Source organism: Dreissena polymorpha, chromosome 1 (assembly GCF_020536995.1).
Source record: "Dreissena polymorpha isolate Duluth1 chromosome 1, UMN_Dpol_1.0, whole genome shotgun sequence".
Taxonomy (NCBI): Eukaryota; Metazoa; Mollusca; class Bivalvia; order Myida; family Dreissenidae; genus Dreissena; species Dreissena polymorpha.
This window is the reverse complement of record NC_068355.1, coordinates 140,746,322-140,760,449: the sequence shown is the minus strand read 5'-3', so window position 1 is coordinate 140,760,449 and position 14,128 is coordinate 140,746,322. Positions and strand designations below refer to the sequence as shown.

At 35.6% G+C, this 14,128-nt stretch overlaps 1 protein-coding gene across 7 annotated transcripts in view; it reads right to left on the bottom strand.

The window, feature by feature from the left end:
- Positions 1 to 14,128, bottom strand: part of LOC127852757 (uncharacterized) — a 139,880-nt gene that overhangs the window by 26,628 nt on the left and 99,124 nt on the right. Inside the window, exon 1 of one of the 7 annotated variants that reach the window (XM_052386797.1) lies at positions 12,451 to 12,536. The exons of 3 other annotated variants lie outside the window; for them this stretch is intronic. Coding sequence is in view for 1 of the 4 variants with exons in the window: in XM_052386723.1 (XP_052242683.1) it covers positions 11,554 to 11,611 (58 nt within the window). In the remaining 3 variants the exon portion in view is untranslated. Of the gene's footprint in view, positions 1 to 11,353; positions 11,469 to 11,553; positions 11,669 to 12,450; positions 12,537 to 14,128 lie in introns of those variants that run through there. 3 more of the 7 variants (XM_052386723.1, XM_052386778.1, XM_052386788.1) reach the window with 3 other exon arrangements.

Here is a 14,128-nt window from a genome sequence, read left to right as displayed (position 1 = left end):
TTTGGATAATTATGTATGTTTTTTAATGAAAGTTATACCAGTTTCATCGTGTTTTCAATTTGATTTACCCAAACTTACCGATATTAGCTTTAAACATGCACTTAAACGTAAAGATAATTTTATAGAATTAACTACTGAAAATCAACACATATACAATAAGTTTGAATCCGCTGATCGAAATATGAATTTTGTCACCGTATAATCAAAGTCAATGATGAGTTAAAACTGCGACCCCGCGTGTCTTTCAATCAGCGATGAGTCCTATGATAGAATTATAAACTCTATTGATTGCTCTTCGCAAACGCCCATTAAACATAGAAAACTTCCCGAAAGTGACCAACAAAGTTCAGCAATGAGAGCCTAGGACGAGGTGGAGGAAATTATTGCTTAGTATGGGGGAGGTCAACATAAGGAGTAAATAAAGGCAATTATTGTTTAACTCAGAAAAACTTCAAACGTGCGAGAAACACGTTCAACAAATAAAAAATAAACACCCATTTGTAAAAACGCGAACACTATACATAAAACAATAAAAAGCAAGATACAAAATATCTTAATAAAACAAGAGCTGTGTGCGTGAAACACAATGTCCCCTACTGCACCGCTTTGAAGCCATATATTTTACCTTTGACCTTGAAAGATGACCTTTACCTTTCACAACTCACAATGTGCAGCTCCATGAGATACGCATGCATGCCAAATATGGAGTTGCTATCTTCAATATTTCAAAATTTGACCTTTGACCTTGAAGGATGACCTTGACCTTTAACCACTCAAAATGTGCAGCTCCATGAGATACGCATGCTCGCATCATATCGATTTGCTATCTTCAATATTGCAAAATTTGACCTTTGACCTTGAAGGATGGCCTTGACCTTTCTCCACTCAAAATGTGCAGCTCCATGAGATATTCATGAATGCCGAATATCAAGTTGCTATGTTCAATATTGCAAAAGTTATGAAGAAGGTTAAAGTTTTGGTTAAAGTTTTTGAATTTGTTGTTTGACCTTTGACCTTGAAGAATGAACTTGACCATTCACGACTCAAAATGTGCAGCTCCATGAGATTCACATGCGTGCCAAATATAAAGTTGCTATCTTCAATATTGCAAAAGTTATGACCATGGTTAAAGTTTTAGTTTAAGTTTTGGGACACACATAAAATGACAGACAGGCCAAAAACAATATACCTCCGATCTTTCGATCGGGGGGGGGGGCATAAAAAGGGCACATTATTCTGTCAAAATGCACGCAAGAGTTGTCAAACTTTGCTTGTCCAGTCCCGTCATGATAGTAAGTAAGTGTACCAAGTTTGAATGCAATAGCATTGATACTTTATGAGAAAGTGGACCTAAACGCAAAACTTAACCGGACGCCGACGCTGACGACGACGCCGACGCCAAGGTGATGACAATAGCTCATAATTTAAAAAAAAATAGATGAGCTAAAAATGGTTACAATAAAACAGCATATTTATTTAAACTAAAATGTCTACATCAAAACAAAAAGTTAACATGAACACAAATACAATAATTTGATTATAATGGGGCTCGAACCTTGGGCCTCTCACATGTGAAGCGAGCGTGAAACCACTACACCACGGAACCGCTTGAAAACTCACCTTCTAACTAAGATATTAATAAGTGACTGTAGTGTAACGGTTATCAATAAAGCAATACACCGTTTAATCGCTGTCGTCTTGTTAAATTGAAGAAAATACGCGTTAACCAAAACTCGAACAGCAAAAGTCTGCGCTAATGTTAGAACAACCACAAAATTAATATATTTTGATTATGTTTTGTTTTTATACAATACCAGAAAGTTTCACCGGTTCGCGTATTTTCCCAGTCCTTGTGATCTTTTATTATTTCCCAGTCCCTGTGATCAGTTATTAATTAAAAGAATTAGCTTTGCATTATTGGCAAAAAATGTTGTAGTAAATGTAATAAAAACAAATGCAGTACTTATTTACACTAATTTACACAAAAAATCCCCACTATGCAAGATATTCTGACAACAAAATATATACATTTATCCGTAAAATAATTTCTCCCATAAGCGAAAAAAACAACGTATTACATACTAGTCACCGCACTTCAGTGCGACGCCAAAAATAGTACAAAATTAGATGATTTATTTGCACATTTCAAAACTAGGTGCAGATACACGGAAATAAACGCTAAAATAATAATAATTCACCTTAGATGAATTAAAATCAGCCGTTAAAATCATTCCACGCAATCATATCAAAGGTGATGAATTCAGATAAAGAGTATAAACTTGTTATTGATTATCAACAATATTATGATTTAATCAATCATACACTATTATGGCAAAAATTAATGACAGAAAAATATAAGCTCAAAAGGGAAATCAGATCGATTCTAGGAAATGTTGTTGCAAGTTGTTTTTCGATGACCGCTTTACGGTAGACTTATGCGAACATGCATCGATTTATTCATTAGGATGAAGTCTTCTGTGTTGTTTGATACCAGAATTGTGCAAATCGGTTGAAAATTGATGGAGTAGTGAGCTTCGGAAATTGGTTGGTATGCCGAAATCAGCAAATCAAGGGTCTAAGTCACATCCCTTGTTATATACATGTATATAAGTAAAAAAAAAAATCGACGAACTTTTTTCATGTTATTTTTTTATTACTAATGGACAATTTCGAGCGTTTGGGAGGGGGTAGTAGCTAATGCCGAGTGTCTGTGGCCGAGTGGTCTAAACGTTAGACTTTTACTCCAGAGGTCAGCGGTTCGAGCCCAGTTGAGGGTTACTTTGTTTCTTTCTTTAATGATATTCTTGTTTTTACTGCATCTTTTAACATCCAATGTTAACATTTATCAATATAAAACATTTAATGACCAACTTCAATACATGCCAAAAATCTGTGAAAAGGTTCCCTTAAGAGCCACGTTTACTGTTGTTAAAGGGGCCTTTCCACGGATTTCGGCATGTTTTGAAGTTTGTCATTAAATGCTTTATATTGATAAATGTAAACATTGGATCTAAAAAGCTCCAGTAAAACATCAAGAATAAAATTTAAAAAAGGAAAAAAAAAGTAGCCCGCAGCAGGGCTCGAATCAGTGACCCCCGGAGTCCTGTAGCAAAAACCAATTAGACCGCTCGGCCATCCTGCCAAATATGATTGAATGGCGTATTTGATAGTTTATTTAAGCAATCTTTGTAATTTCGCAAAATTAAACGACAACAACAAAACCATCCAAATTATTCAACCGTTTTGCGTTGCAACCTTTGATAATTTTCAGGTTTTTTAATCGTCAAAAGATCCATATAATGGCTATATTAGACCATGGTTAATGTTCAGTATTAATGTTTCCTCACAAATATCATAACTAAAACGAAAATGTGCGAATCTAAAACATCTTTTTTCTATTTTGTCAATTTACCAAAACGTGAAAAGATCCCTTTAAATAAAAAATAAAGTTAAATTAGACATTATCAGACCCCATCAGTATCCAACAAGACGTAAAACAAGGCGACGCCAGTTCATTGTTGTTGTTCATGATGTTCGTAAATGACATACTACAACACATTGACGCAAACATAAATGACTTATTCATCATTAACAACGAGTTAAAGTTTCATTCTGATATTGTACGTTGACGACCGAATTGTTTTTGCAACCTCCAAAGTAGCGCCGCTAGGATGATGTTAACCAACATAGACTCTTAATCAAAGCGCTGAAGGCACTGAATTTGTTCGCTGTTGTATAATTTTAGACGCAACTCAGTTTTCAAAATTATGTTATAGCTTTTTATATCGCAAGTTTGAAATGATCACAACCCATTCAAATTTATAAAGAGTGTGTCTTAAACACAGGTTGAGATGTGTGGGGTTTTTTCAAATTATTGATACAGCTAATCAGTGTGCACAGGCTTATCTTATTAGACATGCATTAAGACCCGTTTTCCCTGAAAGCAGCCAATATGTACAGATTTCAATGATAAACACTAGACTGGCCAACGTTGTCTTACAAGTTGTTAAATACACTCTATGTACTGTACCAGTGAGAACAGGTGGATGCGGTGGTTAAAGCAGACTCTTTAAGCATTCATCGTCTGCTAAAGTTTACTGGAGTTATCCACACAGGCAGTCACGGGTTACGGTTCCAGTTTTTTTTCCCACTTTTTGGGAAGATAGCCCATGGCTTTGGAATTGGGAATTTTATCGGCATTTTCATGAAATTGGGAAAATAAATTCATTAGCCTTTTTTTCCACCAAAAAAGTCCACTGATTAGGGAAATACTAATTTTTACATACAGTAACTCTTTATAATCATTCAAATTAAAAGAACAAAATCATATAATACTTTGTTAGATGTAATTGAATTAAAATTAAGATAAAATACGCATAAGACACTTCTTTCTAAAAAAAAAAAAAAAAAATTTTTTTTTTTAAATTGGGAATTTTTTGCCACATTTTGGGAAAAAAAGTATACTTTTTTGGATTGGGAACATAGCCGAATTTCGGCTATAAAATCGGGCCAAAAAAAAACCCTGGGTTCCTACCGTTTAGCTAAGCCCATACTGATTTGCAAAATTGAGTGTGCATTATTTGTGAGCTTCACTCACAAATAAAAATTAATACAGCAAAGACAAGTGTTTTTTTTTAAAGAATGAGATACACTGATATCGATATTTTCATTTACGTTGAAAAGCAAGAAGTCGTCACTTCCTCCAAATATCTAGGAGTATACCTCTTTAAAATTGGAAGTTTTAACAGAACACAAAAATGTTTAGCAGGACATGCTTCTAAGTCAATGCATCGATTATTATCTATCTTCAATAAGTAAGAAATCAGTGCAAATAGCAAGCTGAAACTCTTCCAACATGTTGAAAACACATTCAGGATATATTATTGACATACCATAATTATATCGCTGAATATCTTCATTTAACAAAATACTCATCCAAAATATGTGGCAACGCGCGAACAATAGATATTGAAGCCGTGCACACGAAATTCTTAAGGAAGATAATTATGCGTAAATCATAAAACTAATCTCAGCGCTCTGAACGGGGAATTAGGACACATTCCATTAAAAAAACAAATAGCGTGATTCGACTAACATACAACATGTTGAATAAGAGATGTGTTTGTCAGAAACACAATGCCCCCTACTGCGCCGCATTGATTGTTTTAGTATATCCCTTTACAAAATATTACTTCCCTTGTAAAAATCATCTGTACCAGCCAAATGATAAATATAAATTATCTCCCTTTAAAACTTGGTAATTCCCTTGGATTTGTTTTTTGACCTTTGCCCTTGAACGATGACCTTAACATTGACCTTTAACAACTCAAAATGTGCAGCTCCATGAGATACACATGCATGCCAAATATCAAGTTGCTATCTTCAATATTGCAAAAGTTATGGCCAATGTTAAAGTTTTCGGACGGACGGACGGACGGACAGTTCAAATGATATATGCCACCCTACCGGGAACATAAAAACGATGCAAACAACGGTAATACTCATGACAATCAAAACTGGGCTTGGCACGTGAAAAACATTCAGGAAACCATTGGGATGTCTGAACTTTGGGTCAACCAAAACATTACTGAAGTACAGTTGTAAATAAAGGATCGCACTAAGTTCGTTCCACTTATCATCACATAATTCTTGGAGAAAAACGGGGTCGACATCGGAGTACCGAACGAGAAAATTGCTAGTGTAAATGTTTACCATAAACGCAATAAAAAATCACAAAAAAACTGTAATACCATTTCCTACTAGTATGTAAAATATATGATGTTAAACCTACGAAATTATTTTTTGACCCGCTCTATTTTAAGTTCAAATTTATTTATCGCTCAGATTGCATAGACAGCCTCATGCTTATTTGAAACGCTCTCGAGTCCGTTTCCTGGGACTAGAACCAGTACTTGGTGTCTATGGTGTCTGTGTGTGTGTGGGGGGGGAAATCTTAAGAACGCTCCCACTTTGAAGATCGTACCCGTGATCGCTGAGCAGACATCATAGCCACTACACCATTGCGACCACTATTGCAGATGGCTAACACTTAATACATTTGCAAGATTAACGTCCGGCGAAAGAAAAACTGATAAGTGCTCCAAAATTTATTTACGAAGAACATTACTTAAGACGGCATCTCGATGGGCGATTTCTATATTAAACCGTAAATTAATGAGTCATCGTGATGTTAACTGTATATCGTGTTAGAATTAATCATAATAATCGCATGCGCACTAGTTGTGACGATACAGCCCAAACGTGATCTAACAAACATTAAAGTTGTTATCATTTTTAATGACTGTTACCTTCTGTATTCTAGTCAGATTTTCGCAACAAATAAATGAAGCCATATGTAAGATCGCACTTAGCAGCACGTATATTTTCACATGTAAGATCGCACTTAGCAGCACGTATGTTTTCACAATAAAGATCGCACTTAGCAGCACGTATGTTTTTACATGTAAGATCGCACTTAGCAGCAGGTATGTTTTCACATGTAAGATCGCACTTAGCAGCACGTATGTTTTCACGGATGGTCTTATTACAAGGATGAGTGTTCATATTGAAATGCCATTATTTGTAAATATTCATATAAAACTGTAAATATGTACGTTGTATATACACATGCATGCATGTATGTATGTATAACTTATATATATTCATTTTAATAAATGTAACATTGATACATATGTATTCGAGGAATGTGTATTGGTTAATGTTGTCACGCATATTTACCCATAGAGCAATTAGCCTTAACACTATTAATAGAACAACTGTATAATTATAGCATGAGGCTGTTCATTACTTGATTTACTTGAAATCTTTAACTTCAAGGACAGTAAGTTATTAATACAAACTTGTATATACAATCTCAATTAAGTTCCACGTAAATAATTGATTCAAAATCATTTATTTTAAATAGTCCACGTAAATAATTCCGTTTTACAAAACATCGGTGTCAATATGTTCCTCCCCTAAAGCAAAATCTTCTATGTCTTGTAAGTAAATTAGTAAATATTTGATGTGAAGTTTCAATATAAGTTGCAATTATTTATTCCATTCATAACATACCATTTTTCAACATGTTAAACATTTCATTAAACTATCTTCCAACTTCATTATTCTACCATTACTTATTAATTCTATGATGCAAATATAATGTAGGCTATGCGCTTGTATAACCTTTACTGCTGAATAAATGTTGTTGTCGTTGCTGCTGTTGCATACTATAAGTCAGATAGGTAAAGAAATAACATACAAGTCAAAAACCTCTTTAAACAATAGTTATTGTTAGCAACTTAGGGACATGTTCCGGTACACATTAACAGAATAATTGGAACAGTGTGTGAGAAGATCATGCGCACATACATTTGTGCTTCTAGGATGTCCCTGTAACTTAGATATGATGATCTCGGACGTAACAAATTCGCTTTCACGCGGCATTGATTTCATTATTCCAATATTTGACATATAATATGACCGTTATATTAAGATATTTACTTCAACAGTCAATAAAGCATTTATCATATATTATGTAGAACATACTGCAAAAATGGACCTTTATTCATGCAGGTACATCTCTCATCGCGATCGGATGTGATACGTATGTGCGATTCATAGAAATAATACCAAAGAAGTTGGCGGCAACGCAGGTATGCGCCCACAGAAGGATGTAAACCTCATGTCCTAATTTCATAACACGTCTTCCTCCAAAACAGTTTTCGGATTAACATGACACTTGACTAGGGCTGACATTGCGCCACTCCAGACATTTTCACATACACGCCGTTTTCAACCCTTAACTACAGAAAGTAAGTATCTGATCCATATTTTTTATTATAAATTGAATAACCAATCACATACAAGCAATTAGTTGTCTGTACTTTATCCATAATTGTGTTTTGTCAAGTTAACTTTATAGAGGCCTTTTAACAGATTTTGGCATGTTTTGAAGTTTGTCATTAAATGCTTTAAATTTAAATTGATAAATGTAAACATTGAATATAAAAAGCTCCAGTGAAAAAGAAAGAATAAAATTTAAAAAAGAAAACAGGTAACCCTTAGCAGGACTCGAACCACTGACCCCTGAAGTCCTGGAGTAAAAATTCTACCATTTCTACCACTGAGACCTCGCGATCATCCTTCCAAACACAATGCAAGGCGTATTTTATACTTTATTTAAGCAATCTTCGTAGTTTTCCTAAATATAACGACAACAGAACTCTCCAAATTATTAATTCGTTTCGCGTTGCAACGCTTTATAAATTTCGTTTTTTTAAATCGTAAAAATATGCATGTAATGGCTCTTTTAGAGCATGGTTAATATTCGGTATTACTGATTCCTCACAAATATCATAACTAAAACGAAAATTTGCGAATCTGAAACAACTTTCTTCAATTTTGTCAATTAACCCAAGCGTGAAAAGGCCCCTTTAATGAAAACACAAGACCAAGAAATAATAGTTTTAACACAGTAACATGGTGCAGGATCAAATGACTTTGTGGGGTTCACAAGCATTTTACTTTAATGGATGTAAACAGAACGGCTCTTATGAATATTCAAGCGCAACAGCGCATTTTGAAAAATTGAAGGTTACCTGCAAGTGGAGACTTTTCTAAACAAGAGCACCGCCTTGCGGGTGCAGACCGCTCATCTATTTTCTTTTTAAAGGTGAAGGGACTCTCATTTTCAATCACAAAGGAGGGAGGGGTGGAGTGAAGAGCGGTGCATTGTGTGGGGGTGTGTGTGGACATTTATTACATTTTCTTCCAAAAATGCGAAAAAAAGGGAAAAAAAAAAACGGGTGGGGTGGGGGGGGGGGTGGGTGGGGGGGATTCTTGGGTGCGATGGTTGGACGGTATTTCAAACATAAAATAATAAAAATAAATATTTGTGTTTTTTAACCGTTTCATAAAAAAAAATGAGGAGGGGGGGTGAGGTGGGGGGGGTATAGTGTGAGGGTGTGGTGGTAATTTGTGAGATGATCTTAAAAAAAAAAAAAAAAAAAAAAAATAGGGGGGGGGGGGATTCGGGTGGGGGGGAGGGGGGGTGGGGGGGGATTCTTGGGTGCGATGGTTGGACGGTATTTCAAACATAAAATAATCAAAATAAATAGTTTTGTTTTTTAACCGTTTAAAAAAAAAATTGGGGAGGGGGTGGGGGGGGGTATAGTGTGAGGGTGTGGTGGTCATTTGTGAGATGATCTTAAAAAAAAAAAAAAAAAAAAAAAAAAAAAAAAAAAATAGGGGGGGGGGGGGGTTGGGGGGGGGGGGGGGGGGGGGGGTCGGGGGGGGGGGGGTTGGGGGGGGGGCACGGGCGATGGTTTGGGTGGAGGCTATTGTGGTATGTCAGGTAAGAGTAGTTTTGTCAAAGTATCAATCAAATCTAATCATAAATAAAGAAGTTATGGCAATTTTAGAGAAATTTAATAATTTGACCTTGAGAGTCAAGGTCATTCAAAGGTCAAGGTCAAATTCAACTTGCCAGGTACAGTAACCTCATGATAGCATGAAAGTATTTGAAGTTTGAAAGCAATAGCCTTGATACTTAAGAAGTAAAGTGGATCGAAACACAAAATTTAACCATATATTCAAAGTTACTAAGTCAAAAAAGGGCCATAATTCCGTAAAAATAACATCCAGAGTTATGCAACTTGTCCTTTTACTGTACCCTTATGATAGTTTGCGAGTGTTCCAAGTATGATAGCAATATCTATGATACTTTAGGGGTAAAGTGGACCAAAACACAAAACTTAACCAAACTTTCAATTTTCTAAGTATAAAGGGCCCATAATTCCGTCCAAATGCCAGTCAGAGTTACATAACTTTGCCTGCACAGTCCCCTTACGGTAGTTAGTAAGTGTTGCAAGTATGAAAGCAATAGCTTTGATACTTAAGGAATAAAATGGACCTTAACACAAAACTTAACCAAAATTTTCAATTTTCTAAGTATAAAAAGGGCACATAATTCTGTCAAAATGCACGCCAGAGTTATCTAACTTTGCGTGCCCAGTCCCCTCATGATAGTAAGTAAGTGTACCAAGTTTGAATGCAATAGCATTGATACTTTCTGAAAAAAGTGGACCTAAACGCAAAACTTAACCAAAATTTTCAATTTTCTAAGTATAAAAAGGGCACATAATTCAGTCAAAATGCACGCCAGAGTTATCTAACTTTGCCTGCCCAGTCCCCTCATGATAGTAAGTAAGTGTACCAAGTTTGAATGCAATAGCATTGATACTTTCTGAGAAAAGTGGACCTAAACGCAAAACTTAACCGGACGCCGACGCCGACGCCGACGCCGACGCAGACGCCGACGCCGACGCCGACGCCAAGGTGATGACAATAGCTCATAATTTTTTTTCAAAAAATAGATGAGCTAAAAAACACTTTTGAAACTTGAATATCTCACTTACAAGTAAAGAGTTTAATTTAAAAGTATAGATGTGATCATTTGACTGCCTTCGATGCAAGCTAACGATAAAAGCATTGACGATCGGACGCTTTAGCACGTGGGGTAGATTGCCTGCAATTTGTCAAAATGCGCCGTTGTTCTTCTAAATATTCATATTAGACAAACATTAAAAAAAATATTGTTATGTTTTCCTCTTGTAAGAACCTACCTATTAAAACTGAAAAAAATGAAATAAATTTCAAATAATATTGCGTTTCACCATTTTCACGTGCAAAAAGATTAAACCATACATATCCCACGTGCTAAAGCGTCAAATCGTCACTTATCATTTATGAATGATTTTATCGTGTGATTGCTCAGAATGTAGTCAAACAATCACATTTAATTTTTTAAATTTTAAATCAAAATCTTATCTCATAAGTGAGAAATTCAAGTATTGCGTCAGGAAAGTCTCCAAGTGTACATTCTTTTCAGCCCATGTGTAAATCCCTGAAAACCCCGTTGATCATGCACCCGGGTAATCCAATGCGCTGTCGAGTAATACACATTTGAATGGCTTTTCCAATAGAAAACATTATTAGTTTGAAACGGTTTAGTTTAAAACTTGTCAATATAAATAACGAAAATCAAAGAGTTTTAACATGTTAAAAATGTGTGTCGTTAATATTTGTATACGTTGTAAACCCTTCCACAAAATATGTTTATGTGCCAGGTGGGCTTTGAAGTTGAATAATGTGTTGGTTTGAAGCCATTTTGGTGGATTGCAATTTATACTTCCGTATCTACATTATAGCCGTTAGCGCATAATCGTTCACAATTTAGCAGTGCTATTTTACACACACATTGAAGAATAATATAAAATAAAATCATTTAAATATTTATTTAACGGACAACAGATCAGACAAACGTAGCGTTTTAGATCAAAATTGTAACGACCTTACCTGGTGTATAAGCTGGGGATATCAGATGTTTTGTAAAACACTACACGAAGGACACACCCAACATTGTTAACACTATATGCTTCCTTTGAAAATTGATTGATAAAACTCCAGTTATTATGCTCTTACAAACACGGAATACTATAGATAAACCACCGCATACGACTAAACGAATGTCGTCTGCAACCCTGGTCATACCGTATTTCAACACGCCACCGTGATCAAAACTCGTGACGAATGTATAATGAAAACTCATTCAGGTAGTATGATTCTGAAACAACCTTATTACTGCCCTATCTACACAAACATAATTCCATTCTCGGTTTAAATAAAACGATTTAAATACACGAAGTAAGCGAGGAAGAAACCAGTCAGGTATAACATAACGTTAATGGTCTCAAACAGTAAACACAGCGCACAAATGTCGCTTATAAAAATGCGGAGTTTCAGATAATTCGATACCGCAGATAAAACGGATGTGTCCTTCAACCGTTTCAATGGGTAAAGAGTATTTCGCTATGCTTAGTGTATCGATTTAGGGAGCAACGCAAATATGTATTGAATGGCTTCGTGAGTTTATATGAGAAAATGTAGTCATATCCCATAAAGTATTAACATTTTCTTGCAAAAAGATAGGACTGTGTATGTCATAATACACATTGGCTAATGCAGAATTTATAGAAAGCTGTCAGTTAATTGAAAATGGATACCTGAGTTCGACATATGGTTTCGATCGATTGACAATCAATGTTACAGGTGGAACTCTCGGTAATATGAACGAATATAAGATATTGGTTACTTCCCTTGTAATCGGAAATACCATTGCATTGACAGCGAACATGGCAAAGTTACGCAACGCATTTTGAAATTATGCGCAGTCCTGCAACTGCCTAAGGTCCCCGCGACTTTTACTTAGGAGCGCTCACAGGCGCGCGCAGGCCGGGAACCTCGCTCTTTCTTTATCTACTTTCAGTTTCAACAGAAACATCCACAGACGATGTGATTACGGTAATCCTTGTAACTATTGTTTCACTCAATTTATGGGGCAATCAACAAAAGATATTGTAAATTGCATACACATGAATCATTCCTTACCAATTGTTTAACTTGATTTCGTTTGCCATGGTGATTTCCAGAAAAAAATCAGCACGTCAAAAATCAAATCTGGCGCCCATAGTGTTTAGTGGCTGTTATTGTGTATAAAGAGCGAGGTTCCCGACCTGCGCGCGCATTTCAATAAGCGAGCGGGGTGACAGCGATTTAATTATGCATAATGACGCGCTTCCGTTGCTTTAGAAAATGGCGAGTGATTTACCTTGTCAATATCTATACATACATAGTCGAACTATCTTTTTTTTAAGAAGACGTTTGTCGGAAGATTTGTATTAATTAAGTATGTGTATGCATTATAATAAACAACGGGTAACTAAAAGATAAATAAATCAATAAATTAAAAAAAAAACATTGTCATTGACATCGAGCGCCTATGGGAGCACTATGAGACCATGCCGATATAATTTTTACTTACTTAGCCTGCAACGCGGTAAGCTCGCGGTATAAATAAATAACCATTCGCGTGTTGAATATATAATCATACTTGAATTTACTTCTTTTCAGAATAGTTTTTTTTAAAGGGAAACCGATTTAAATTTAACTGAATGCGCAACAAAATAAGCACCATCGCATGGGCCCTAAAAGTTTCACTGCTTATGGGCCTACGTTGCTAAATCTGGCACTGATTATGTACGTAGTTTACGATATTGAAAATCTAAAAGCCACCTTCAACCCAACAATGATTTGTATGCACTTATGTACTCTAAGGCGGATTTAATGAATACTAAAGGAATTCGAAAGGAGTTCAACATAAAGATAACGACGGTGTATATATTTACGTACAACTGCAATTATTAAACATTTGTATACATGTACTTCACAAATATGTATAAAGTATAACAAATGAATACCCGGTTTGGCACACTGAACGGATAGCTTTACTGCATCTGGCTTATCAGAATTCAGGGGTTAATAACATTAGCAGAATAAATGGAAAATGCTCAGTACTAAAATGGTAACGATTATTTAATCACAAATAAATAAACACCCGCTTACTAGAACCGCTGTACAGTAAGTGCCTGTTGTACCAGCGGGTTGGTATCCGCACGCAACCATCATACCACTGCATGGCGTCACGAGTTCTTGTCGGCCTGAACACAGCATGTCTCTTGTTTAACTTCCGGTCACCACCGGTTTTACCACGGTTTTTAAATAAGCTCATTCTGTTGAACTGTTGTATAAAATGTATTTATTTCACAAAATATCCACGTCAATCGGTCAATATGCTATATATTTATAAGATATTTTATTTGGAGTACACACACTATGTATTGCTTATTTATTGTGATCTATTACCACTGCGAGTATTTTACTCGCACTACGTGTGATCATGCGAGCGATTTGAAACTGTCGAATTTAGAACACTTTTTTTGAACAATGTATTTCACTTATCTTTTTGTCCACAAATATATGAATGATTTTCTTGCATTCAAGAACAATGTCTTTAGTTGTCTTACGGTGAGATCTTCGTTCTAGGTTGTACCTTCTGTTATAAAATATTAATTGAAAAGCCAGTGACAACCTCCCACCCCACCCCACCTCACCCCACCCCAAAAAAGATATATGCAATAGCGAACAACAATACCATTATGAAATTCGCTCAGTAAGCGTTGCCATCCCAACAAGTTCATCACCGTAATACAATGAATATTTAACATAC